The following is a 27,338-nucleotide window of genomic DNA, read 5'->3' on the forward strand; positions in this document are numbered from 1 at the left end:
TTCTTTCTTTCTTTCTTTCTTTCTCTCTCTCTCTCTGACAGACAGTCAGACTGTTAGTCAGTCAGTCAGTCAAAGCATTCTTTTACAAAAAAAGGAAGTACAAGGGAAGTCCAAGAAAAGTACAAAAATGTGTCTCTCAAATATGGGTACATACACTTTCTTTTGTATGTGTATGTTTTGCTGTTTTATTGACTTGATTTTGTGTGTTGGCTGACATATGTGTTCCAAAGAGAAAAGGCCTGGTTTGATTTGTTTTGAATTGATTTGATGTTTGAAAAGATGAAATATGTGACTGGATTCTTTACTCCATTTTTATTAAAGTGTGTTCTCTGTACTTTTTTGCTGCAATGTTCTGTTGTAATAAATCACATGAAAAGTCTTTATATAATGTGAAACTACCAAGTGATGTATGACTTAAGTATGGTCATACATGTGGAAAAATTACAGATAATTTCATCATCCACATTAAAAGAAAGTCAACAAACCTGTAACCTGTATTCACACTGCAATAATACTGGGATTTTGTGTTTATTAAACTAAAATTTAGTAACATGACAAGTTAGTTGCCTGTGTTAAAATTATATTTTTCTGTTACTTGAAATTACTTAAACATGTACCTTGATTTATTCAGTTCATTAGTTGTGCTCATATTAATACAATTAATTGTTTAAAAAAATGCACAGAGTGGAGAAGGTAATACTGAATCAATATGTAGCATAATAAATACTGGAAAGAACAGACAGATGGAAGCTTTGTCCTTTAACAAGAGGGATTAGTGCCAACACTGAGATAACTGAAGATGCTGTGCCTAGAGTCTGGAATATGTTTGTAGTGTGAAATATTTCCTAGTTATACCATCTTCATATTGCATTAGGTGTGAGAACTAGTTTAAATGTCCATCTTACAAGAAAGTTCAGGAACCAAACTGTCATTAGTGAACTTCAGTTCACAGTTCAGTCAGACCAGGATGGTGACTTAAATAAGACCATATCATTTCACTTGATAATTTACCTTATGAATATAAAAAACAAACAAATATATTTATTTTAATAAAAATGACTCTTCACACTTGTCACAGCTAGATAATCTACATTAGCATACCTAAAGGATTTTGCTACAACCTGAAATGCTGCAAAACAAAACAATTACAGAACATGACAAAGCTATTAAATTGTGTTACTTTCCATCACTACTATAATTTTAAAAACATTTATGTAATTTTACAATTTTATTAACACTCTCTCGAACTTCCATTCTTAGCCATGGACTGATCTATGCATAAAGTAGGTTGGTGGTGTTACAGCATGGCCCCTTCCTCCTGACTCTTCCCCATGTCAATGTGACGTCCCATTGGTGTGTGCGCGTATGTATCTACCTGGTCAGGCCTCACCTTGTTTATTCTATTATGTGTTACACCTATCTCTCATCATTAGCATGTATATTTAAGTGCTTGTATGCAAGTCAGTCTTCATTTATGCTCTGTATCAACTGCTTCATTGTGTGTTAAGACTGCCTGTTACTTTGTAAATAGTGTTAGTGCTTAATGTTCTTCATGTTTGGTTTTGTTTTGTTCCGTGTGTTAATAAACGTATGTGTCGTGTGAACCATGGCTTGTCTTTGCATCCTGCCTCACTGCCCACATAACAGAAACATCGACCGCTGAAGGATGCCTCGAGCCAAGAGGAAGAAGCAGCATAGCCACCCAAACCCAATCCATGCAGAAGAATCCTCCATCCTCGTGGGAACACTCCCTGCCATCACAACGGGGGAGAGTGTCCCTGGAGGATTTTGAGGGGCCCTGATAGTGGTCCAGGGTCATTCTCTGCAGAGTCCTACCTGCCTTCACTGGACTCCTGGAACCGGTATGACTATGACTACCAGTATGCAGGGTCGGACTCTGCGGGGTCCTACTTGCCCCCCATGGACTACCAGGATGGATATGAGGATTACGGCAAGGTTGAAGAGTATAACGACGTCAGCCTCACGAAACTTGTCCATTTCAGGGATACATCAATGGAGGACGCCCCAAAGATTAGGACCCCAATTCGGGTTCAGAGGAGGGGTCGGTGGACTCTGAAAGCAACATGCTCCTGCACTTAAGGCGCCACCCAAAACACACCTCTCTAGTGCCTGCAAGCCTCCCTGTATCACCTTTAAAGAGGCTCCGTCTCATGTAATGCAGAAATATTCAAACCTAGCCTTGCCACACCATCTAGTGGTGATCATGTGCTACAACATCTAATTCAGCCCATCAGCTATGTATGCTGTTCTTCATGAGCAGAATGAGGTGTGATAGAAAGCAAGGGGTAGAGAAGGGGCACTCCAGGCTCCACCCCCAAGGTTTAACCCTAAAAATGCTGGAGTTGACCAGCATGCAGTCTCCTAGTTTATGTCTACCTACTATTAACCTGTAGTGCTTCACTGCTTAACTGATCTATAATGTCACTTTGGATTATATTAATAATATATTCATACAGAAATTATAAACAATATCATATTATATTTAGAGAGAGATATATTTTGATTTATTGTGGTGACACCATATATACAGTCACACCCAGGAAATATAAGGCTTCTGTCTAAATGCACAATACAGCAGCAAGTTCAAAGCTTCTCTGTCAGGCATGTGCATAGTAAAGGTTGGCTGATGGTCCTCTGATGGTTGGCAAGTCCTGAGAACCGAGAAACGTCCTCAGAACTCAGATATTTCAGTAATACAAGTGTTAACAGTGCTGGCATTAACCAGCATGCAGCCTCCCGGTTTATGGTTACTAATGCTTCACTGCCTAACTGATTGGTTAATGGCACACATGATAAAAATGTCAGAAAAACAAGAGACTGTATAAAACCTTGCTATTTTCTGAGAGAAATTGCTAACTGAATAATTGTGTCATATCCTGGTGATTCTGTGGAGGATGGGAGATGCAGTGTGCTGATGAACTCATGATATCATTCAGGTCTCCTGTAGATCTTCTTATTGTATTATTTTATAGATGCATTTCTGGCAACTGTGAATAGGTGGTGAGCTCAGATTTAGTGTTACTGTGCTGGCTTGGTAAACCCAAGAGTGGTGGTTCAAAGCCCACCTTGCGTTACATAGTATTCTAGTTGGGGAAATTCACCAAATAGTTCCCCAGGTCCTGTTAATTTTAACTCTTAGTTGGGCCTTTTTTCCATTGTTTTTTTTCCAGCCTCCTACCCAGATAGCAAATGAGTGACGGCCTAGATTTGACCCAAATTTACTACTTTCATCTGGCCTACATGCCAATGTGGACTGATGGCACCAAGTCACAAATGAATCCAAACTAAACTGTAAGGATAAATGTCAGGATAAATGGCATTTGACTGTAAAAACAGCTCTACAACAGCACACATAACCTTGCTAGAAGCACTCATTAGCTTGTTAGTCTTTTTGAGTCTTTATGTTTTGCTAGTAAATATTATAGATGCTTTAGAATAATGCATAGGTTTTTAGCGGGTGTAAAGGTTCAGTATACGTACTGCACACATCTTTGCATATTTATAAATATGTTTAGAAAGTGGGATTTTTTATTTTATTTTACAACTTACATAAGATGGTGCCTGCTCCATCTGTCGTTAACCCCGTGATTCCCGTTTGTTGATGTAGTCATGTGTTCCCTGTTGTCCCTCCCCCTGCCATTCCTCAGCCTCAGTCCATCCACCTGTGTCCAGGTAGTCTCTCCCTCATCTCTCTTGTGCCCAGGTAGTCTCTCCCTCGCTCCTGTTCATGTTCAACAGTTTTATTTTTGGTTTCATTAAATGTCTTTTTGTTTCTGGACTCACACCTGCATCCTGCCCATTTATTGCCCCCACATGCCACGCACTGATACAGATGATAAGCATTTGTATAATGATCTATAAACATGGGCCACATAGACTTTACCTAGTTTGTATGTAAATAAATACATTTATAATGTGTTCCATTACCTATTGACTATATTAGCTGAAAGTTGTTTCTGCAAGAATGTTTATCGATTAGCATAGTAAAAACAATGACAACTTTGAAAATTATTTTAAGACCTTTAAGTCCTCCTTAAATGCTTTTCTCTAGAAACTTTACTCCACTTACTGAGGGGAAGAACATCTCCAAAACCTAAAAATACAAGCTTGAGGAAGCATATTTTGCAAATATTTCTGCACATTTCTTAGCCTTGGTTTCAGTCTGAGTTGACCCAGAAACTTTGGATATATTTACATTTACGGCATTTAGCAGACGCTCTTATCCAGAGCGACTTACAAAAGTGCTTTGTCATTTACTCATAGAATATCCTAGTACAGTACAGTAGGTTAAAGTCCAACTGTCAGGAATGGCTGCCGTCCTGGCATCCCTGTTTCCGTGGTTTCCCGGTTGTGTCTTTTAGTGCTTATTGTAGGGAAAACAAAGTACTAAATTAGTCAGTCAATATGGGAGCAGTGTCAGTTGTCCTTTAAATATTCTGCAAATAGATGGGTCTTCAGTCTGTGTTTGAAGACTGCAAGGGACTCTGCTGTACGGACAGCAAGTGGGAGTTTGTTCCACCATCTTGGAGTCAGGACAGAAAACAGTCTCGATGCTTGTCGTCCATGAGTCCAGAAGCAAGGTATTTCAAGCCGAGCCGTACCTGAGGTTCGAAGTACTCAAGGTACAGATCGGGCTTTGACCGTTGACCTCATGTATGAAGGGGCTGGATATACTTGCATGAATAGAATAAAGAAGTTGGGCTGTGTTATTTTTGCAATGGTAAGGTCTTAATAAGGAAGTGAATCTGGAGTGATGTTGATAATAAAAAAGTGGAATGATGTTTCCAGTAGACACAAACCATTACACAATGTCTGTTTTTGTTTGTCAAAAAGAGGTAATCAGGTTGTGCAGTAAAGGCTTTGAAGCAGATGTTGTAAAACATTCCATTCAAGCTTACCACACAGATATCACGAGCTGTGTGGTATACAGTATTATGATCTGTATCGTATATAGTGGGTGGGGGTGGGGGTGGGGGATGGGGGGTTTACAGTATTATGATACAGCATTATAGATAAATTGGTGCCATTACCAGGCTGGTGTCTGTTACTCCTTCACAGTAACCCAAGATGAGGAGAGGCCAAAAAACAGATTAATGTTCAGGACATAATTTTGACAGCTCCAAATTCAAAATAAATATAAACTATGTAAATATTAGAAGAAAAAAAAAAAGTTAAATAAGCTTTAAAAAAAAAAAAAAGATTGGAATACTCCCTAAGAACTAATGATTTTCATACGCTGGCTACATGGAGGGGTTCACACTTTGTCCAAAAGAACATGCATAACTATAGTGAGATTTCAAAAATGACAATTAAAGGCTAATGGTGGACAACAGTGAACAATGCCTACATCAAACACCATTATGACTGACGTGGACTGTGAATTTTCCAGTGCTGGTTCTTCAGATTCCAAAGATATTTTTGAATTTGTTGAAGATGACAGTTGGGGTGACTGTATGTCATAACAACGAAATTCAACCATTTAGATTTGAGACAGATAGAAAAGGCTGCACCAGAGAGCAACAAACAACCTGAACCAGTAGTCAGAATTAGGAATTCCCACTGGTAAAAACAGGTAAAAAAAACCTTTGATGTTACACTTAAAACTTATCCTAAAAGTAAAACCTATTACGAAACGTAATCTTGTTTATTAACAATCATTTATAGCATGGGCATTTGATCTATCTACTGGTTATATTTCTCATTTTACTAGCTTGGTATGTATCTAGCTAACTAACTATGTAATAGTGCTCTCTTTTTTCTAATAACCAATGTCTTAGCTAAGCTAGAGAACACATTTGCAATATTAGTCTAATGTGTGTTTTTGGTACATTAGTCATGTGCCTTGGTTATATGAATCTAGCCTTAAAATGTATGCATTATTACCTTATTTTCCACATTGCTGACTTCAGTGAATTTGTAGTGCTAATTTGTACACTGAAAAAATAAAACTGAATTAAACTGACAATGTGTTAAACCACACAAGTGTTTGGAAATCATTTTCTTTGATTACTTCAAACACCATTTATCCAAAGACATGGATGTTTGTATATGAATAAACTTTAGCCTTCTAAAAGCTTTTTAAAATACCGCGCTCCAGAAAGGTTGGTGAAAATTATTTTTGCTGTCCTCTCATCAAGGATACATGTCTTTAATGGTTTTGCTTGATCCGAGTGCAGCCCCAGGCACAACTGACATAACATGTACACGTCACGAGACGCCCCCCAAATCACGTGGTACGGCCTGCCGTGTGCAGGGGGTTTACTCTTGTTTTTGGCACCTGTACGGGGTTAATTGTTAGTGTTTGTTAGTCTATTTAAAGCCCTGTCGGTGCGCCCCTCACTGTTGGTCATTGTATGTTTGTCTACCAAAGCTTATGTTAGTATCCATGTTTGTCTAGCCTGTGTACATGTTACAGTCGTTGTTTGTCAGGGTTTAGTGTGTTTATGTTTTCTGTTAATGTCATGTGTGAATGCCACCATTACTGTCTGTGTTGTATATAAATAAATGTCACCGTCACCGTCGAGGGAGTCTGAGCGTCCTGTTCCACGCCCAATGGCACTCGGGCTAGTGCTACAGTACATCTCACTCAGTACCTGACTAAACCTGTATATTGTTGTGAACTTTCATACCCATGTAGATCACATGTTGCTGGTTATTGGTTAGTACTTTGAATGCTGAAAGTTAAAGCAGGGGAAGAACATTTTCATACAACTCTGCAGCTTTGGAATAAGCTTACAGACATCAGGACTCATTTGTTATTTGTTATAAACTTATTTGTTTACTCAAGCTTTCGGAAATTTGTTTTCAAGTTAGATTATTGGAGCAGATCTTGGTATCTTGGTTAGTCATTTCGTTAATCTTATAAGCTACTATTGTTCATTTAAAGTAAATAGTTAACTTGAAAAATCAGCTTTATTTGTAATGTGTTTGCTATCCAGTGCTGGCCAGAGGAAGATGGGTTCACATTCTGAAACTTGTAAAAGCACCACACAAATCAATTTTAATTTGACATTTGACATGAGGCTCCAGTTTACCCAAGATGTTGCGAGAACCTTAGTTGTCTTCACAGAATTGAGTCCTGCTTTCCACATTGGATTGGAGAGCGGTTCTCAATTTCTGCTAGAAGGACTGGATGCAATGCTGTGATTTGGGCCAGCTGAGATAGGTGTGTTTCTTGATTAGATCTCTCATCCTGTGGAATGGAGACAACGGATGTGTTGGAATATCCTCCAGGAACATCAAGATTAGGATGTCATTTTTCTCATCAAAGAGTCAAAACTTGCCACCTGGATCTCTCTAGAGCACCACTCACTCTCCAGGTGGTGATCACCCAGATGGTCTTGTGGCTGCTGTAGATACCATCCACAATGTTATCTATGATGGGTTTTCTTGGCTGGAAGTCCCTATGGTACAGACACAACCTCCAGCCCTGCTCTCCCTCTAGCTGGGGTAACTGCTCTCTCATAACCCACAGTTCATCATGGGTGTTGTAGGAAATAAAAGCATCATACTGTAAGCCCTGGAGCGTTTGCTTTCTCTGTTGCCTTTTTTTCATACACAAATGAAAGCAAATGATAGTAAGCATAACAACCTGCCATTTCAAGAAGTGATAGATGAATGAACTGAGTAGGGTCAGAAGGAGTAAAAATGTGGTGGAGACAAAACATATAAATCCCACATAAACAGTGCATGAGTTTATATCAAGATCAATCGCTCGACTTCCTTTGAGATTTGATGGGTAGCTGCACGTGAACTGATCAGCATTTAAAACTTGTGTTTCATTTTTGGTGTTTGCCCAGTTAATAAACCAGGTGTTGTCACATTCACATGAAAAATCATTTACTTGTAAATCCACATTTATAGTCTTATTAAACATTAAAGGGATGACGAAACAAGGCAAGTGGGCTAAGTTTTCATCTAAGCCTCCTCTATTTGATGAAACTACTGCCAATCAAGCATCTTGCCCTGGACACTCTTGGAAACACCTGGAAGTAAATGTTAGTCACCCTCCCTCCCCTTCTCCTTTCACACATAGGTGTGAATTGTTGTCCACTCCAAAACAATGGCGCTGCAACAGCCAATAAAAATCAATATAAAGAAGAAAAGGGGGTCTAATGCTCTATTCAGCAACAGTTTTACGTCAGTAGCTTGCTTTTTCAGTTAACCAAAGGCTTGCGTAGTTTGGGTATTTTACGAAGGCACGGAATCGGAACAAGAACGTCGCTTTTACGCACAGAAGTGGCACGCAGTTAGAGAACTTTGCTAACACTCCCTATACTATTTAAATATGTCATGCAGTTGTTTTGATGGTAATTGAATTTTCTATGACAAAATCTGAACTTATCTTATACCGGAAGAATGTTTTAAAAGGCAACTTAAAAGGACAGGCACGTTTTTGTGGAAATTTTACCCGAAAAACACGATGACTTCAGCGTACAATTTCTGGCGAAAGGATACATGTAGACGGCTGAAAATCGGTAAGCAGGTACTTGTATTAGTCCTAAGAAATGTTATGTTGATAAATGTACTGTACTTTAAGAATGATCGATTTAATCAAGTAATCTATTTGAGTATGCAAGTTTGGGCCCGCCGAGGGCCCGCTAGGGGGCGTGGCGTGTTATGGGGTTAACTACTGTACTGGATGTGTCTAGAAACAATATCTCTAACATAACAAACATAACAAAACTGACATTTAAATCAATGAGTAACCTCCAAAGCTTGGATGTGTCCTATAACAAACTGAATAACGTTCCTGCTGACATCAGAAATCTGTCCACCTTGGAGGTTCTAGACCTTACCTACAATTCCATAACTACATTAACATGCTCAGACTTCACCAGTTTAACACAATTAAAGAAACTTCAGATTTACAGAAATCCTTTGACCACCCTGGAACGATACACTTTTCAGTTTATATAATTTGAAGAGACTCCTTCTTGGCTCAGGTAGACTGTTTACTTTAAAAGGCTATTTCATGAAGGCTCTCCCTAATCTAGAAGATTTGGAGTTACCACACAACAAACTAAATATTATCCATCTAAGTGATTTTGTGTGTTTGCATCATTCCCCATTGTTCTCTCATGAGCTAATCTCATGACACCAGGTGCCAGGCCTCTCAACCGTCCTTGAACATTCTTTCCTGCTAAAAACAAATTGTTACTCCCTATTGCTGCTCCCCTGCCCAGCAACAGTTAAGCGATAACTGTCATACTCCATCACTTCTCTATTCGCATTTCTTGCGGACTGGTCAAGATGAGGGCAAAGGTAACATAAAGGTCACATATTCCTTAGTCCTCCTTTAAGCAAGCATTAAGCATTTTCCCTCACAGAGCAACATCAGGGTTTTCTGTCAATTTCTATGAATTTCTAAGCATATTTATAAATATGCATAGATGTATGCTGTATGCATATTGAACCTAGAGTGCTTCTAGTAAATTCTGTGTATTGTCGCAGAGCTGTTTTTTTTCTTTTTCATGTCAAATAGATAGTTTGTTATTACAGTCGAATACAATGTGCAGTCCATAGTGAGATGAAATGACATTTATCCTGAGTTATAGTTTAATTTGGGTTAAGTTGTGGCTGGATTTTTGCCATCTGGGTAGGAAGCTGGAAAAAACAATGAAACAAATGCCAAAAAGCAGGTTTAACTAAATAGGAGTTAACACTAACAAGCCCAACTAGGAGTTAACACTAGCAGGACCTGGGGAACTATTTTGTGAACTTCCCCAACTAGAAAACTATGTAGCTCAAGGTGGGCTTTAAACCACCACTCTCAGGGATACCAAGCCAGCACAGTAACACTAAAACTGATTTGACCACCTGTTCACAATAGCCAGAAATGTATCTATAAAAAAAAGAGATCTCCCATCCTCTAAATAAGCACCAGGATATGAAACACAATGATTTAGTTAGCAATTCCTTTCACAAAATAGAAAGGTTTTATACAGTATCTTGTATTGGTTAATGTGTGCCATTAACCATTCAGTTAGGCTGTAAGCACTACAGGTTAGTAGCCATAAACCAAGAGGCTGCATGCTGGTTAACTCCAGCATTGACAACACTAGCATTCCTGAAATTTCTCAGTTCTGAGGACATTTTTTCGTCAGAGGATATTTCTTGGTTCTCAGCACCTACCAACCATCAGTGGACCATCAGCCATATTTTATGTTGTAAATGCCTGACAGAGAAGCATTAAAGTACTATATTGTGCATTTAGAAAGAAGCCTTATATTTCCTGGGTGTGACTGTATATATGTTGTAAAATGATTTACTGTTCCACTCCTGGTCTGTACATTTCATTCCTAAAGACTGCGTAGATCTATTGCAATTGCTGGTGGATACTTACGCTTTGCAGATCACTTCAGTACATTATACAGGAACAGATTAATTACTTAATGTAAGATGAAGGAAAATTTACATTTTACATATGAAACACAGTCATACAATCATTATGAAATGTGTCTATACATAAGCAACGGTATTAAAAATGAAGTTTTTATTATTTTTCCAAAACCTGTACACCTGTCTTTAACATATATTGTCAGTACACTATATTATTAAGTGGTAAAGACCTGACATATTTGATCTGTGTTTTATGCCTTTACATCAGCTAAAACCTGAAACATTTTTAAAACCTTTCAGTTAAATACACTGTCATTTATACTGGACATTTCTTTCAGTAGTGTGAGATGTATTTTAACCACAAAGATGAGAGCTTCTATTCTGTTCTTAGTTCAGCTGCAAGCTGAGAGAAATTCACCAGAGGTCGCAGTTGAATATCAACCACCTGTGATGTGGGAGGTGAGGCAAGATGCAAAGAAGAGCCGTGGTTCACACGACACAGACGTTTATTAACCCACAGAACAAATCGAAACCAAACACGAAAATTAAGCACTAACACTACTTACTTGACACTTTTATCCAAAGTAACTTACAATTATGACTGAGTACAACTTGAGCAATTAAAGGTTAAGGACCTTGTTCAGGGCCCCAACAGCGGCAACAGTGTGGTGGCTTGAACCAGTAGCTTTGCCCTTACAAGTCAAGAACATTAACCACTGAGCTACTTACAACATAAGCTGCAGTTTTAACACAATGAAGCAGCTGATACACAGCATGCATGGACTCAAACACCGCTGAAGACTGATTTACATACACGCACTTACATATACACGCTAATGATGAGAGACAGGTGTAAGACATAATAGACTAATAAGGAGAGGCATAGCCAGGTAGATACACACACACACACACACACACACACACACACACACACACACACACACACATCGGCAAACACCAACAGGACATCACATTGACATGGGGAGGAGTCAGGAGGAGGGGGCCGTGCTGTGACAGGACCCCCCACATAGTGCAACTCCCAGCGTGCCAGCCTATTGGGCCACAGCCCCCAGGCCAACTTCAAATGGCGAGGCCAGAGGACTGAGTGACCTGACAGGGGCCAGAGAGGACAGAACAAAGGGGAGGACAACAGCGACCAAGACAACACCAGACACAGCGATAGGCACACTGATGTGAACAGGAACAGACAGTAAGGGAGACAAAGGGAGCTGCACAGTAATGTGCAACAGAACCACAAAAAAAGGATTAGAAAAGAGTCCAGGTAGGTTGACCGGAGAGCCGACCAGTCACCCTTTTGCCAGTTGTGGCGAGTTCTGGCAAGTCCAAGGGGTGGAACTTGCTGCTGGCTTAGGCAATGATGGTGTCTCCTTTTGCGTTGATGAGCCGGAGGACAGGTAAACTGCCTGTCTGTGGAGCGGGCATTGGAGGTGCTTGTTTTTCTCCTTTTCTAGGCACATAAGGAGGCATACAGGCTCGAGAGCTGTGTGCCTCAGGTGAGGGAGTGTCCTTTGATGATGGTGCCTCTTTAAAGGTGATACAGGGAGGCTTGCAGGCTCTAGAGCGGTGTGCTTTTAGGACTCTGCTGAATCCTCCTGTGAACCCGCATTGGAATCCTCATGGAGGGCCACTTCCACCTCCATCAACAGATCCCCGGAGCAGTCAGATTCCGTGTCTGACTTGAGGCTGACGTCGTCATACTCCTTGCTGTAATCCTCATAACCATCCTGGTGGTCCATGGGGGGCAAGTAGGTCCCCACAGAGTCTGACCCTGGATACCGGTATTCATGGTCATACAGGTCTTGGTAGTCCAGCGAAGGCAGGTAGGACTCTGCAGAGACTTACCCTGGACCACTATCAGGGCCCCCCAAAATCCTCCAAGGACACTCTCCCCGACTGTGATGGCAGTGTGTTCCCACAGATATGGAGGATTCCCCTATATGGGTTGGGTTGGGGCAGCTACACTGCTTCTTCCCCATCTTCTTCCCCTTGGCTCGAGGCATCCTTCATCGGCGGTGTTTCTGTGAAATGGGAGGCAAGGCAGGATGTGAAGAAGAGCCATGGTTCACACACCACAGACGTTTATTATCACACAGAACAAAACGAAACCAGACATGAAGAACATTAAGCACTAACACTATTTATAATGTAACAGGCAGTCTTAACACACAATGAAGCAGCTGATACACAGCATACATGGGGTCAAACACATTGGTAGACTGACTTGCATTCATGCGCTTAAATATACATGCTAATGAAGAGAGGCAGGTATAACACATACTAGAATAACAAGGAGAGGCATAGCCACACACGCGCACACACAGGCAAACACAAACAGGACATCACATTGACATGGGGAGGAGTCAAGAGGAGGTGGACGTGTCATGACACCAATAACCTATTTTATATACAGATCAGTCTAGGGCTAACAATGGAAGTTAGAGAGTTAGTACAATTGCGAAATTGCATAAATGTTTTGAAAATTATATTAATGATGGAAAATAACAGTTTAATAGCATTGTCATGTTCTGTAATTGTTTTGCAGCACTTCATGTTGTAGCAAAATGAAGGTATAATAATCTAGATTATCTAGCTGTACTAATGCTTACATTATAATTTTAGTTAAAAGGGGTAGGGTTGCTTTAATTTTTAAATTAAGTTAATCTGGGTTTAATCTCTGGGTTTAATCTCATTGTGAGTTTAGCAATTAATTTACCAATGTGGAGCAAATTAGACATAACACATGCTGTCAATTGATATTAAAAGAAAATAAATAACTGTTATTATGACTTTGTGATACATACATCTATACTTTCACTTTTATCTAATTAAATACATCTATTGTTTTCATTTTATCTGAATAATGACCCATGGGGGTCCAAGTAAAACTACATCTACAAGTGACTGCAGATCTGAAAGTGATCTGAAAGATCCCGTTTGTCCTCGCTCCTATGTGTTGTTAGCTCTCATTTGTCTTCGCTCATTTGTGTTTCGTTATCTCCTGTTTTATCTCGCTACTCATTCCTCGCCCCGCGTTCTCATGTTTTCTCCTTGCACTCTTTGTTTAGTTTCCCTTGCTACCTGTTGCTTTTTTTGTTTAGTTCTGTTACGTGTATCTTCGTCGTGAATATTGTTTGTTTATCTTACGTAGCCCAATTCTACGCTATTCCCGCTTCTCTGAGTCTTTATGCTCATCGTTTAGTCTTCCTTAAGTGTACACCCCCCTTTTTCCTGTTCCCGTACTCACATTGTTAGTCTGTTTTCTTATGTTAACCTGTCTGTTCTGTTTTTTTTTTCTGTGATTGTCTGTTTGTTATTAAACCTCTTATTTATCTATTTATTTCTTTATTTGTTTATTTATTTAATTCTATTTGTCACTCTCAATATGGGATCTCTCGTTAGTTCCGTTCCGCATACGATCCAAGGCGCAAGCACCTCGCAAGTGTGTTCGCACATCATCCCACCCCCGTTACAAAGTCACCATCCCGGTGTCACTGAACTGTGAATGGAAGTTCACCAATGAGAGTTTGGTTCCTGAACTTTCTTGTAAAATTGACATTTACACTAGTTCTCACATCTAATGCAATATGAAGATGGTATAACTAGCAAAATATTTCACACTACAAAAATATTCCAGGCCCTAGGCCCGTTATCTTCAGTTATCTCACCGTTTGCACAAATCGATCTTCTTGTTAAAGGACAAAGCTTTCATCTATTTGTTCTATGTGGTAGTTATGCCAGAGACAGATTCACTTCTCCATTCTTTGCATTTTTTAAACAATTAATTGTATTAATATGAGGATCAAATAATGAACTGAATAAGTCAAGGTGCAATTTCAATTAAACTAAAAATATAATTTTAACAGAGGCAACTAATTTATCATGTTACAAAATCTGATCTTAATAAAAGCAAAATCCCATTGTCATTGCAGTGTGATTACAGGTTATCAGAGCTTAGTTTGTTCACTTTCTTTTAATCGAAATTATCAATAAATTCATCTACATGTATGATCATACTTAAGTCATACAAAACTTGATATTTTCACATGATGTAAAGACCTTTCATGTGATTTATTACAACAGAACATTGCAGCAAAAACAGAGCACAGAGAATACACTTTAATAAAAATGGAGTAAAGAATCCAGTCACATATTTCATCTTTTCAAACATCAAATCAAAACAAGACAAAGCATTTTCTCTTTGGAACACATTTTATACATATGAGCCAACACACAAATCAAGCCAATAATATAGCTAAAACAGATACACATAAAAGAAAGTGTATTTATAATTGTACTGTTGGTGTACCCACATTTGTGAGATACCATATACATTTGCACTTTTGTTGTACTTCCTTTTTTTGTAACAAAATGCTTTTCTACACAAACACAGACAAATACAAATAAAACCAAAACATAAAAGTAAACAAATAAGCAACTACTCATATTTAAAGGACTAAATAGTCCATTTTAAAAATACAAAAGGATGTGCAGATTTTAAGTCTTTAGCTCCATTGCTGAAGTGTTTAACCATAACAATAAATTAACCTTTTGGTATGACAACTGGGTCTGTGGATAATCTGAACACCTCTCTGTTTAAAGGGTTTTGTTTACAGACTGAACACAAGCTGGCCCAAAATACATGCAAAAAATTAAATTCTAGATCAGTAAACTACAGGTATAAAATGTGAATCAGTGTGAATATAATAGCTCACCTTCCACCCTTGTATTGGTCACATCAAATCCCCCTGGGTTAATCCAGTTTGTGACACATCACACTCAGTGCTCAGTTACAACAGTGTTTAAAGATCTTCAAAACAGCCTCTAATGTTTTTGCATTTGATGACACTGACACTGTTTACTACATGCAAAACTACACTGTTTACTATATGTACAAAGTAACATGATGTGTGATTACTATTCATGAACTACTGTGTTAATAATGTATATAAAGCTGCTGCAAACAGTGTAGGAACAGTGTATAACCTTGTTCTGCTCCAATACACTGTTAAGGTCTTACTGTAGAATACACAACCTGAGGATCCACCATTTCGCCATATCCCACTACCCTGTCAGAGAACTGTACAGTTGCGTAGTTCACTGAGTTAGGATCCTGCTCCTATTAAAAGTCAAGATGTAATAAAAAAATATTAGTCACATTAAAACAAGTAACAGAGGAATTAATTAACACTGTGTAATGTTTTTAAAATTGAAAATAATTATATATTATGTTATATTATATTATTTCCTTAACTGTTTAATTGTGTAGCTAGTTCTGTAAATTTAAGAATATCACACCAAAATCTTTTCCTTTCAAATGCAAAATAATCCAGTGGCTGAAGATCTTTTAGTTTACAAACAGTGGAGACACTTTCTATTCTGACCCACAATATGCTACAATGCTTCTTGTTGTGTATTTATTTGTTTTGAATATTTACTTGAGTAGAATTTAATCTTGTTTGTCTATTTGATCTATGTAATCCTATATAATTCCTTCATGATAATTGTAAACTAAAGCACACTGGAATTTCCCTAGAGTTTACACATCTTACCGAGTTAACACAAAGCCATATTTCATCAACTCTATTGTAAATTTGTGTGGATTTCATTGATTTTCCATGTATGTTCAGAATTACCTCTTTGTGTTGTTTAACTTTAGAGCCAATTACTGTAGAAAACAGACAAAATAGTCAAAGGAATTTAGCTGTGGATGTAGAACTGAGTGTAAATATTATATACATGATATCATATATGATAGAAATATGAGCATAAATACGAAGTGTGTGTGTGTGTGGGTGTCATATATATACAGAAGAGGTTAATGGATGATCTTTAAACAGCAGTATCAGCAGTACCGTCTCTGTGCTGTTTTATCCTCTTCAGCAAGACTAGAAGAACACCGATGAGAATCACAATCACAGCACTGAACACCACCGTCAGCATGACTACATCTGAAGAGCAGTGAGCTGAAGAAGATTAAAAGAATGTTAAGAATTATTCATTTAGAATGTTAAGAGTAAAGAGTTCTTTTGAAATCTGTACATTTGACAGCCCAATGTGGTTGATCTCATTCTTGCAGCTGATTCACATTTATGTTTTAAAAACCAGAATGCAAACAGCAAAATGAAGAGAGCATAGTCCATATCCAATTACTTAAACAAAAAACAGAAAATGATCAGCAGAAGAAAATGAGAATACAAACCTTCAGAACTGCTGTTGAAAAGTGTTTCATTTCGCTCTGAAAAACATTGTTTATTGATTAATACAGTTACATATAGAACAGGTCATGAAGCATACCCATTTTTAATCAATCATGCTATATAAATGTTTGTTAATGAGTAATGTAATGTGACTGCACAGAAAGTTACCTGTCACTTGTAAATATGTTGCATTGCTGAAGGAAATTAAGTCTGTTGGCTGAGTGCCACAGTAATAAAGTCCTGAATCAGTGTGATTAACTGCTTTTATTGTCAGAGAGATGTTCTGGGAGTTTACAGTCATCACAATTCGTTTACTTTGATTGACAAAATAGCAGAGGCTGCTTGGAGAAAATATTTTGTAATATTGGCAAGAAATGTAAACTGGCACAGAACTATCTGTGTGCTTAAACCCGTATACATAAGTTGATGTTGTTTGTTCACTCTGGTACCAAATGGTGACATCATCACCAGGTTCTGCCACCAATACTAGAGTGACTGGAGAGCCCAGAGTCACTGGGAGCAAATCTGCAATTCAAAAAATGAAAAATAAACACAACCTGTTTGAGGATAACCATGAACACCTGAAAAATCATCTTTATCTTGATGACTTCTTCAAAACAATGTTTTACTCTCTCTGTTTTATAATGTAAATGAGATTAGTATTACTTACCAATGCCATGGAACAGGAGAAACAGAAGTAATATACAAACCATTCCTGCTATCAGACATGAAGAGGAAATGTGACTTGTCATATCAAACTCTGCGTTATATAGTTGGAGGTGTGGCTTATGCATTAAATAAAAATTCATAAACTGCAATAATTTCAGTGGAAAATAATATATGTATTTTGCAACACATAAATAAATAGATAATACACAAAAAAGGGATAACGTCATACATTCATACAGTATTACGTACGTTCCTGTAAATAAAGTCTCTTGCCATATTGTGTCATGTGGTCACAGGTCTTCAGTGTCACTGCTGTCAGCCAGCATCATTATAGATGTAGTAAAGACAAACACTACTAGAGCAGTCAGAATGGTATTAATGGGATGAGGGGATCAGTCAGAGGAATGAAAAGGAGTTGATGAGCCAGTGAAGCATGTTCACAGTTAGTGTGTATGGTCATGTCTAGTGGTGCATGAATGCCATTCTTCTCAGTCCAGGTGTGAGTACGAGTACAAAATCTTTTAGTATTTACTGATATCATACCAATACTCATATCAAGATAGATAGATAGATAGATAGATAGATAGATAGATAGATAGATAGATAGATAGATAGATAGATAGATAGATAGATAGATAGATAGATAGATAGATAGATAGGAACTTTATTAATCCCAGAGGGAAATTAAAAATATAGATAATAAACTGCTTTGATCCAGTCACCAAACAGGAAACACATTTCTAACATGGACCAGTGAATGAGTTGAAATGTAGTGGAATGTTTAAATTTAAGTGTGAGTTCATGTTAACATGTGTCCTTCAGTTTAGATAAAGATAAATACACAATATTAACTTAATTCACGGGGCTTGGTATTTGGGCTCTGCACATTACAAATGTGCCAAAGTCTCTCACTGTAAGTGACTGACTTGTTATTTTCACTGAAATAGGGTGGTCTGTAGACATTGTCTAGCTAACATTTGCTGTAGCATTATTTGATACTGTGTGCTGCTAGCAGTGGAGTCCTTGTACTCAGTTTTATGAGGTTTCTTGTATTACAGGAATAAGATGTTTCAGGGAGCTGGAGTGTGGGTGTTGTGTGTATCAGTGTGAGCTGTTATACCCCATACAGGCAGGAGTGTGGGGTGCTGTGTGTATCAGTGTGAGCTGTTATACCCCACAGGCAGGGTTGTGAAGTGTCATGCGTATCAGTGTTAGCTGTTATACCCCCATACAGGCAGGTCTGTGGGGTGTTGTGTCTATCAATTTGAGCTGTTATACCCCCACAGGCAGGATTATGAGGTGTTGTGCGCTGAAACTGCCTGCAGTTGTTTTGTGATGTTAAATGGACATTTAACGCCACCAGCATCTCCCAGGTTTGTCCAACAAAGGCGTATTCCACATAACACATATGTTGATGATGATGTCCTGGTCTGTCTGTTTGTTTTTTTCTATGTTGCCATGGTGGTCTTGCTAAATTTAGTTCTCTAACCAAGCTCAAGTTTTTGCTGTGGTTAGTAGCTTTCTCACCTCACTCTCATCACAGCTCAGGGGTGTGTGATGCTGGAGTGGGTGGGATGTTCACAAGACAAAAGGGTTTCCATTAGAGCTTTTTAGTGAAGGTTTCAGACCATTTAGTTCCAGCACCCCAACTACCCTAATCGGTTCAGTGCTGCAGCCTGTAATGAGTCTCCAATACTACTGTGCTGTGCATCAATATAAGACCAAGCAGCTTGATTCTGATTGGTTAATACAATAACTCTTTGTCGACTACAATATGCCTACAGTACCCATATTTAGGATTAAAGTAAGTTATTTGCAGCCTCTCATAACTTTTTTTTTTTTTTATGTTAGAGCACCAAGTGCACCTTTCACCACTGTCAGTTTCAATGCCAATAAGAATGGATATGGATACAGATTCAGGAGTAGAGCTACAATCAGCCATCTCCAGTACATGAATAACACCAAGGTTCACTTCACTATGAAAAGGGACATATACTGAATTCCTCCTGATTTACAGAAAGGACACTGGAAAGTCACTTGGACTAGAGAAGTGTGGTTGGCTGATAATTAAAAGAGGAAAAGTGATCAGGAAAGAGTTTTTCCTCTACATGCCCTGACAGTAATCATATGTATATATGCACAATTAAGGAAACACAAATCAGATTTGTGCCTCCTTGTAATTTTAATGTGGCTTTAGTGTTCCAACAAAGGACCATTCTGTCACCTGATATAAAACAGGTTTCTATATGTATAAACAGGCCTTATTTTACCAGCATACACTCTGAAGGTGTTGTGTAGGCCTGTTTTAACAGATCTCCTCAAGTGAACTTTGTGATCAGTAAACATTTGCTTGTGGAAGTAAAAGGAGTATCTAGTGAGAACAAAAATTGAGTGGTTTTGATGCAAAGTGTGAGGAATAAACTGGGGGTCCATGTTGAGGTTGGAAAATATTTAGACCACAGTGTGTAAAAGAGCAGAATGGCTAGAATGACTGCTATGTACACAGCCACAGCCTTTGATGTGCTTAAAAGTGTTTGTTTGTTTGCTGTTCATGCAAAGACATGCACAGACAGACATGCACACATGCCTACAGATCTGTTTCCATCACACAGTGCCGTGGACAAAAATACATAAAAGACCACAGCTAAATTGCAGTTCTGTTTGATATTAACATGGTAATTAATAAATGGAATATTTGGGATTCTGATCCAATACAAAAGCATTACAGATGAATGCATATTGTAACAGGACGCACCCCCCACCCATGAGTCATGTGGTACGGCCTGCCGTGTGCTTCACTCTTGTTTGTAGCCACACCCCCGTGATGGCACGCACCTGCACAGGGTTTAACATTGAGTGTTTGTTAGCGAAGTTGTGGCTTTGAATCTCAGCTCTGCTATGCTGCCACTGTTGGGCTCTTGAGCAAATATTTTAACCCTCTCAGCTCCAGGTATGCTGTACAATGGCAGGCATGTTCTCTGACATGAGCTCAAAGAAGCTAAGATATGCAAAGAGAAACATAACACTGTACAGTACACATGTACAAATACAGTATATTTATAACCAAATAAAAGCATTCAATCTGGCCTAAATCTTAATCTAGCAGCATACAAGCATATTAAACTACACTGCATTTTACTCAGTTGTGAGCATTGCAATTTAACAAATGTCAGACTGCACCAGGAGAAGTATTGCATTCTGTCTTGATGCTCTGTAATCATTCAGTAAATGAAGTTTATTACACACTGACTGTTGTGTTTTCCTGGGCAGGCCTTCCCAGTTTGATGTCTATCTATGATTAAGTGGGAACAGTCTTTAAAGTGAGATCAAGAAACTTCCCTTACAGAAGTCATGGCCAGCGTCAGTACATTGGTGGACGAGACCTCGGCCTTCCTCTGTGGCTCTGGAAGTCTTAAACTCCATCAGTCATGGAACTCTGACACTGAGCCACTGAGCCACTGAGCTGGTCCCAGGTTTCTGTGTGGATCATCGAAGTCCCAGGAGCCTTATGGCCCTATGAGGTGTTTCACTTCCATCTCCAGCTCTGGGAAGACCAGCCACATTCTCCAAACAGGAAGCAACATGGATCACTTCCAGGGGTGATTTATTTGAAGAGTTCTGTTAGTGTCAGAGATGTTACTGTTGCAGAAGTAACTTCGGTTGCTATAGCTACCGGCTCTTTACTAATGGCTCTGAAGCCCCAGTCCTCCTCACTGCTATGAATAATCATTATTTGCTGGAGTCTTCTGTGGAGGTTCATACTAAAATGATATATGCAAATTAAAAATGAATGAAAAATACAAGACACACTAACATAAATTGATTTACTGATTCAAACTGACAGTTTTCTTTCATTAATTGGTTTCATGGGTAAAGTGTGAGTGTCACATTTTTGTAAGTACCTCTTCCTAGTCATGCAGTAGTAATGCATCATCAAGAAAAACATTCACCCTGGTCTCAGACTCCATCCATCCTCACTGTCAGACGCATCGTGTCATTTTACAGTTCTGGATATTTGGGATTTACTTCACTGTTTTGTCCTGGAATTTTAAAATCTGACTGGTTATACAAGGTACTGAAGTGCCCCTCAGATGGATAAAAAAAACCTCGCAAGGTGGTTGTGTATTTATTTTCATATTGATAGCTTCAGTATTCTCTTCATGTGAATGAAAGGAGTTGAACTGTTCAGCTCCTGGACTCTATCCATCCTCACCCTTAGGCATTATGTTGCTGCAATGTTATAGCTATACTGGATATAGTCCACACTTTCGGCCTGAAAAATAACATCTATACCTGAAATACCTGCTAGTCAGCTGGAAAAAGAACAAGCAACCAGGAGTGTTTGAACTGCTCTTAAGTAGGCAGGAGGACAAGAATGGAAATTCTTCGATTATCCCTCCGGTGGCCCTCTGCTGGTCCTCTACCCAGTGCTTACTAACACACCTCATTCAGCTCAGAAGGACTTAATACAAAAATGAAGTGCTGAATCAGGTGTTGTTGCACAGATGGCGGGCCAAAGCAGCATTTGTTTATTTCTGCATTACTTCTGTTGAAGGTAACATGTCCTGCTAATAAAACAAGACACTTATGAGTCTAAAAACATTCAGATCCTGAGCAAGAAAACAAAATCCACATATACATACAAAATATGTTTTTGTAACACATATATTGTTATATTTCACCAACAAATGTGAGATTTTAAGGCTGATGTTAAAACCTGTAAAATATTTTCAGATATAATGATTTTTTGCTACTAAACTTGTCTGTCACCACTAGCAAGTAAACAATGCAGCAACAAACAATTTGATGAGCTTGTACACACATCAGGGAAGTGAAAGTAGTTACCAGTTCATTATGAGACATTATCTTTTATGTCTGTTTTATTGTACTGTGTGCCTTGTAGCTGTGCAAATGCATTCAGAGAGCATTAGCTAAAATTCAGTTTCTGTGGTAGACAGTAAACTGTGATTTGTTAACAAATATAGTGCCAGTTCGCCTGTTTTTAAAGGGGAAAAGGCCTGTGATGGTTCATCTGTTGTCCGCCTTTACATAAGCTGACATGTCTGTCTAACATGTCAAACCTGACATGTCTGTCCAACCTTTCAGTTATAAACACATTATCATGTAAACACAATTTTTCTTCAAACATTGTACACTTCTGTTTGTCTAATATATATTGTCAGTTACAAAACCTTATAAAAGGCCTGACATATTTGGTCTCTGTTTTCTGCCTTTACATCTGCTAAAACCTGAAATGCCTGTCAAATCTTTCAGATCTATACACTGTGTTATTTATATACTTGTATATGACATTTTTTTTTCAGCAGTATGAGATGCATGCTGAAGTTTGTTGACCACAGAGATATGAAAGCTTCCCTTCTGTTCTTCAGCTGCATGCTGAGAAAATGTTGCCAGTGGTCACACTGTGTCATTTACACATTTGTTTTTGTCTTTTCTTCAGTTGTGCAAAATGAGCTCTGGTGTATTTTAACCACAGAGATGTGAAAGCTTCCATTCTGTTCTTAGTTCAGTCGCAAGCTGAAAAAATGTTGCCAGAGGTCACATTTGAATATTAACCACCAACCTGGTTTATACACAGATCAGTGCAGGGGTAAGAAAGGAAGTTATAATGAGAGTTAGTAGTGTACATAATTTACATAATGTCATGGATCGCTTGCCTCCCACTCGTTGTTCCATTTGGGCCACACACGTTACACATAAATGTTTTGAAAATGAAAGTGACAATTACTTGCACATCCATTCTTTCATTTTTATTTAGATAAATTTAATACATTTATTGTTTCACTTTTTATCTGAATAAATTCTCATAATGTTCATAATGGAACTAAACCAGTGACTCTAGACCTACATATGCATGAGAGAATGATAGCAAATGTCATTCCTGTAGATGTAACGCTGAATAACGATTTCTGTGGCATTCTCATTTCATTAATAGCAGAATCTAATGCAATAAATTAATGTGCAAAACAAAGAAAACAGTAAATATAATTTACAACAAATGTATTACAATATCTGCAAAAATGGCTCTCTCAGAAAATCTGTATTAAACAGTAAACCTGTAAAGTTTATTTACGAGATTTATTTATGTGGAAAGAGAAGTGAAGAGTGTAAGAAGTGAACCTGGTGTTTGGGTGTTTGTCATGCAGCAAGCAGTGTGTGAAAATGGCTGGAGGTCATAGTCTCATAGGAGACCACAAAGACCATGATGTACTGAAGCCACACACACACACACACACACACGTTGCCAACACTCTTTGTTTCAAATATGATGTTACATCAAAAGTCATGGACTGAAATATGTTGATATGAAAAATGAAATATGAAGATGACTGAGTAAAACAATCTTGTTCCTCTTTTTTGTAGAAGACCAAGCCTTCCATTTGTCTGTTGTCATTTGTCATGTGTTAGTAATTTAGCTCACGTAAAAACATGCGTGCAAACGCACACACACACACACACACACACACACACACACACACACACATTTTAATATGTATCATTTACCCCTATGCTTTAAGCATTTTATTTAGTTATACAGTGAACACATGTTGTCCTACAATACATGCAATATATATATATATATATATATATATATATATATATATATATATATATATATATATATATATATATATAATTTTTTTATTTAATTTTTATTTTTCTACACTATGAACAGCAAATTACCATGAATATAAGTAACATACTCTCCATTCTTGCATTGGTCACATCAACCTCCCAAATTAATCCAGTTTGTAGTACATCACGTTAACTGCTCAAATGCAATTACAGATCTTCAAATAGTATCTGATGCTTTTGTGTTCGATCACACGGACACTTTTCTCTGGTTGTGTTTGTGAAAACTAGAGAGTACAGATATGAAAAATATGGCAGAGATCACAGCCTCTTATGGCTGTTGTTGGTTAAAATAATTAACTATGTAAAGATGTTCCAAACAATGAAGGAATGATGTATAACTTTGTTCTATCACAGTACACTGCTAGTTTCTTACTGAAGAATATACATCCTTAGTGTCCATCACTTCAGTGTGTCTCCCTGATTTCTTGATTTTCTTATCAGAAAACTGTAGATCAGTATATTTAGAATCTTGCTCCTGCTATAGTACAAAAAATTACAACTAGATGATAAATTCTTTTATCAATGGTGTATTCCTTTAATCAATACTAATATCCAAATTCACTGTATTATTATAGTCATGAAATTTATTTTAAGATCTGATTCTTTATATATTTTATGATTCCTCATTTGTAAAAGTTCTACTGTTCCAAAACCTTTCTAATTTGATCACAATTAGTTAGACTGTTTTGGGAGAAATTTAATAACATGTTAAGTAAATCTTCTCCTAAATAAAGGTGTTCTTTCTTTTTCTTTCTTTCCATATATATGTGGGTTTCAAATATCATGTATTTTCATATTTACCTCTTTCTTTTGTTGTACTTTATCGTCAGTTTCTGTAAGAATCAGTCAAAAGCTCTATTATTAATATAACATTAACAATATAACATAGTTTTTTAGTTTTTGTTCTGAGTTGTATTTTTGAACATGCGTAAAATCTTAATGGATCAGTTTTAAACAGCAGTATCAGCTGTACCGTCTTGGTGTTGTTTTCTCTTCTTCAACATGACTAGAAGAACACTGATGAGAATCACAATCACACCACCGAACACTACTGTCAGCATGAAGTAGACTTTGGAAAAGCAGTGAGCTGGAGAAGAGATGTAAAGAAAGGAGTTATTCTTAAATCTGTACATGTGACTTTGCACTGAATTTCATCTATGTCTTTCAGTTAATTATTTACAATCAAATTTTAAACAGCAGAATATAAACCACGAAATTAAGAGAGGATGGTTCAATATATGAATATGAATGAATATGAGATCACAAACCTACAGAACTGGTTTTGGATGGTGTTTCACTTTTCTCTAGAAAGCAACAACAACAAAAAAACAGTTTAATGATTTATTAAATTTCATGAATTTAATATTAACCATAATTTTACTTGTCTATACTGCATAACTATTGAATATCAAATATGTAATGTAATGTGATTCTTTTGCACAGAAAGTTACCTGATCAGCTAAAGAATATAACAAGATATAACATACCTTCTTCAAATGTTCTTTTGAAATGTGTTTCATTTCGCTCTGAAACAAAATGTTTTAAGTGACTATGACAGTCACATGATTCAATAAAGAACATCATAATACAGAAACATCTTTAAAACAACATAAATATTTGTGAATGAGTAATATAATGAGATTCATCACAAAATGTTACCTATCACTTGTAAATATGTAGCATTGCTGAAGGAAATTTGAGTGCTTCGTGGAATGCCACAGTAATACAGTCCTGAATCAGTGTAATTCACTCCAGTTATTGTCAGAGAGGTGTTCTGGGAGTTTACAGTCATCACATTGTGTTTACTTTGATTAACAAGAGAACAGGGGCGAGATGGAGAATATTTTAAATACAACTGGCACGCAACACGATGTGGAACAGAATGATTTGTGTGCTTGAACCAATATATGTGACCTGGTTCTATCTGGTTATACTGGTTCCAAATGGTGACATCATCACCAGGTTCTGCCACCAATATTAAAGTGTCTGGAGAGCCCAGAGTCACTGCAATCAAATCTGTAACTCATAAATCAACAAAAATAGAAAAAAAACATGAACTGTCTGAGGCAGGCAGTATAAAAACATTCATCTGAAAAAGTATAATCTTTATGACTTCTTCAAAACAATAAAGTTTGCTCTGTCTATTTAATGTAAATGAAATTAATATTACTTACCCGTGAAAAATGAAAAAAGAGAATCAGAACCGAAATACAAGCCATCACTGTTATCAGAGTAGACACGAAGAGGAAATGTGACGTGAATAAAACTGTGCTTTATATTGTAGGAGGTGTGGCTTATACAATACATGAAAATGAATCATCATTATAGCGTAAATATAAAAAAATGTAATTAATAACAAATAAATAAACAGATCATAATAGACATTGACAATAGATAATAAAGACAAAAATAAATAAATGTCATCATTAATCAATGTCCCCAAGTGCTCCTGTCAAGACTTGGACAACCTTGGTTTTAACTTTCCACATTCTATATTTTTTTTTCTCTTTCTGACTCTAGTATTTATCCAATGTATCATCTTTCATCATTTATAATATTACTACCATTTTGGACTGTCATACTTACCACCACTGCTGTTTTTCTGGTAGTTATCTATTGTTTATGTGTTTAGTTCACTATGACTTTGTCTTAAGTCTGTCTCTTAAGTCTCACCAAAGCTTAGTTTTGGAATTATTGCTTCTACAAACATTTGTGAAGGAATGGGTGACTCTCAGGAACTCAGTGAATTTCAGTGTGGTACCGTGATAGAATGCCAGCTCTGGAATAAGTCCTGTCGTGATATTTCCTCTCTACTAAATATTTCACAGTCAACTGTCAGTGGTATTATAACAAAGTGGAAGTGATTGGAAATGACAGCAACTCAGCCATGAAGTAGTAGGCCACGAAAAAGAACAGCAGGGTCTACCACATCACCAAGCGCAATGCAAAGCATCGGATGCAGTGGTGTAGAGCACTCCGCCACTGGATTCTAGAGCAGTGAAGACGTGTTCTCTGGAGTGACAATCTCCTGCCAATCTCTGTCTGCCAATCTCATGGATGAATCTGGGTTTGACGGTTGCCAGGAGAATGGTACTTGTCTGACTGTACTGTGCCAAGTGGAAGGTTTGGTGGAGGGGGGATTATGGTGTGGGGTTGTTTTTCAGGAGTTGGGCTCAGCCCCTTAGTTCCAGTGAAAGGAACTGCTAATGGTTCAGCATACCAAGAGATTTTGGACAATTTCATGCTTCCAACTTTGTGGGAACAGTTTGGGGATGGCCTCTTCCTGTTCCAACATGACTGCGTACCAGTGCCCAAAGCAAGGTCTACAAAGACATGGATGAGTGAAATTGGTGTGGAAGAACTTGATTGGCCTGCACAGAGTCCTGACCTCAATATGTATATAAATAAATAAACATTTTAGTATTCATCTGT

At 37.7% G+C, this 27,338-nt stretch overlaps 2 protein-coding genes and 1 pseudogene across 4 annotated transcripts in view; all 3 read right to left on the reverse strand.

The window, feature by feature from the left end:
* Positions 1–25,917, reverse strand: part of LOC145656918 (uncharacterized) — a 234,143-nt gene extending 208,226 nt beyond the window's left edge. The window contains exons 1-7 of one of the 3 annotated variants that reach the window (XR_014122515.1): positions 25,821–25,917; positions 25,566–25,711; positions 25,394–25,432; positions 25,179–25,210; positions 24,880–24,993; positions 24,708–24,739; positions 23,938–24,384 (exon numbers count right to left, since the gene is read on the reverse strand). Coding sequence is in view for 2 of the 3 variants with exons in the window: in XM_081709955.1 (XP_081566081.1) it covers positions 24,268–24,384; positions 24,708–24,739; positions 24,880–24,993; positions 25,175–25,210; positions 25,394–25,432; positions 25,566–25,698 (471 nt within the window). In the remaining variant the exon portion in view is untranslated. Of the gene's footprint in view, positions 1–23,937; positions 24,385–24,707; positions 24,740–24,879; positions 24,994–25,174; positions 25,211–25,393; positions 25,433–25,565; positions 25,712–25,820 lie in introns of those variants that run through there. The other 2 variants (XM_081709955.1, XM_081709958.1) reach the window with 2 other exon arrangements.
* Positions 7,141–12,119, reverse strand: LOC118241294 (toll-like receptor 13; annotated as a pseudogene).
* Positions 14,480–17,262, reverse strand: LOC145656920 (uncharacterized). Its single transcript, XM_081709964.1, has 5 exons — positions 16,749–17,262; positions 16,583–16,618; positions 16,236–16,346; positions 16,017–16,048; positions 14,480–15,499 (listed from the first exon to the last, which is right to left on the reverse strand). The coding sequence occupies exons 1-5, from the start codon at positions 16,879–16,881 to the stop codon at positions 15,389–15,391; spliced, it is 423 nt and encodes a 140-aa protein (XP_081566090.1). The 5' UTR covers positions 16,882–17,262; the 3' UTR covers positions 14,480–15,388.
* Positions 25,918–27,338: the final 1,421 nt, after the last annotated feature.

The sequence above is a fragment of the Electrophorus electricus genome, chromosome 1 (genome assembly GCF_041902795.1).
Source record: "Electrophorus electricus isolate QZ-2024a chromosome 1, ASM4190279v1, whole genome shotgun sequence".
NCBI lineage: Eukaryota > Metazoa > Chordata > Actinopteri > Gymnotiformes > Gymnotidae > Electrophorus > Electrophorus electricus.

Coding starts and splice junctions, on each gene's coding strand:
- LOC145656920 (XM_081709964.1), bottom strand. CDS start 16,881: ATGACTGTAAACTCCCAGAACATCTCTCTGACAATAAAAGCAGTTAAT. Junction 16,347..16,582: donor TTTCAACAGCAGTTCTGAAG/GTTTGTATTCTC, acceptor AATCTTCTTCAG/CTCACTGCTCTTCAGATGTA. Junction 16,049..16,235: donor GATAAAACAGCACAGAGACG/GTACTGCTGATA, acceptor TGTTTTCTACAG/TAATTGGCTCTAAAGTTAAA.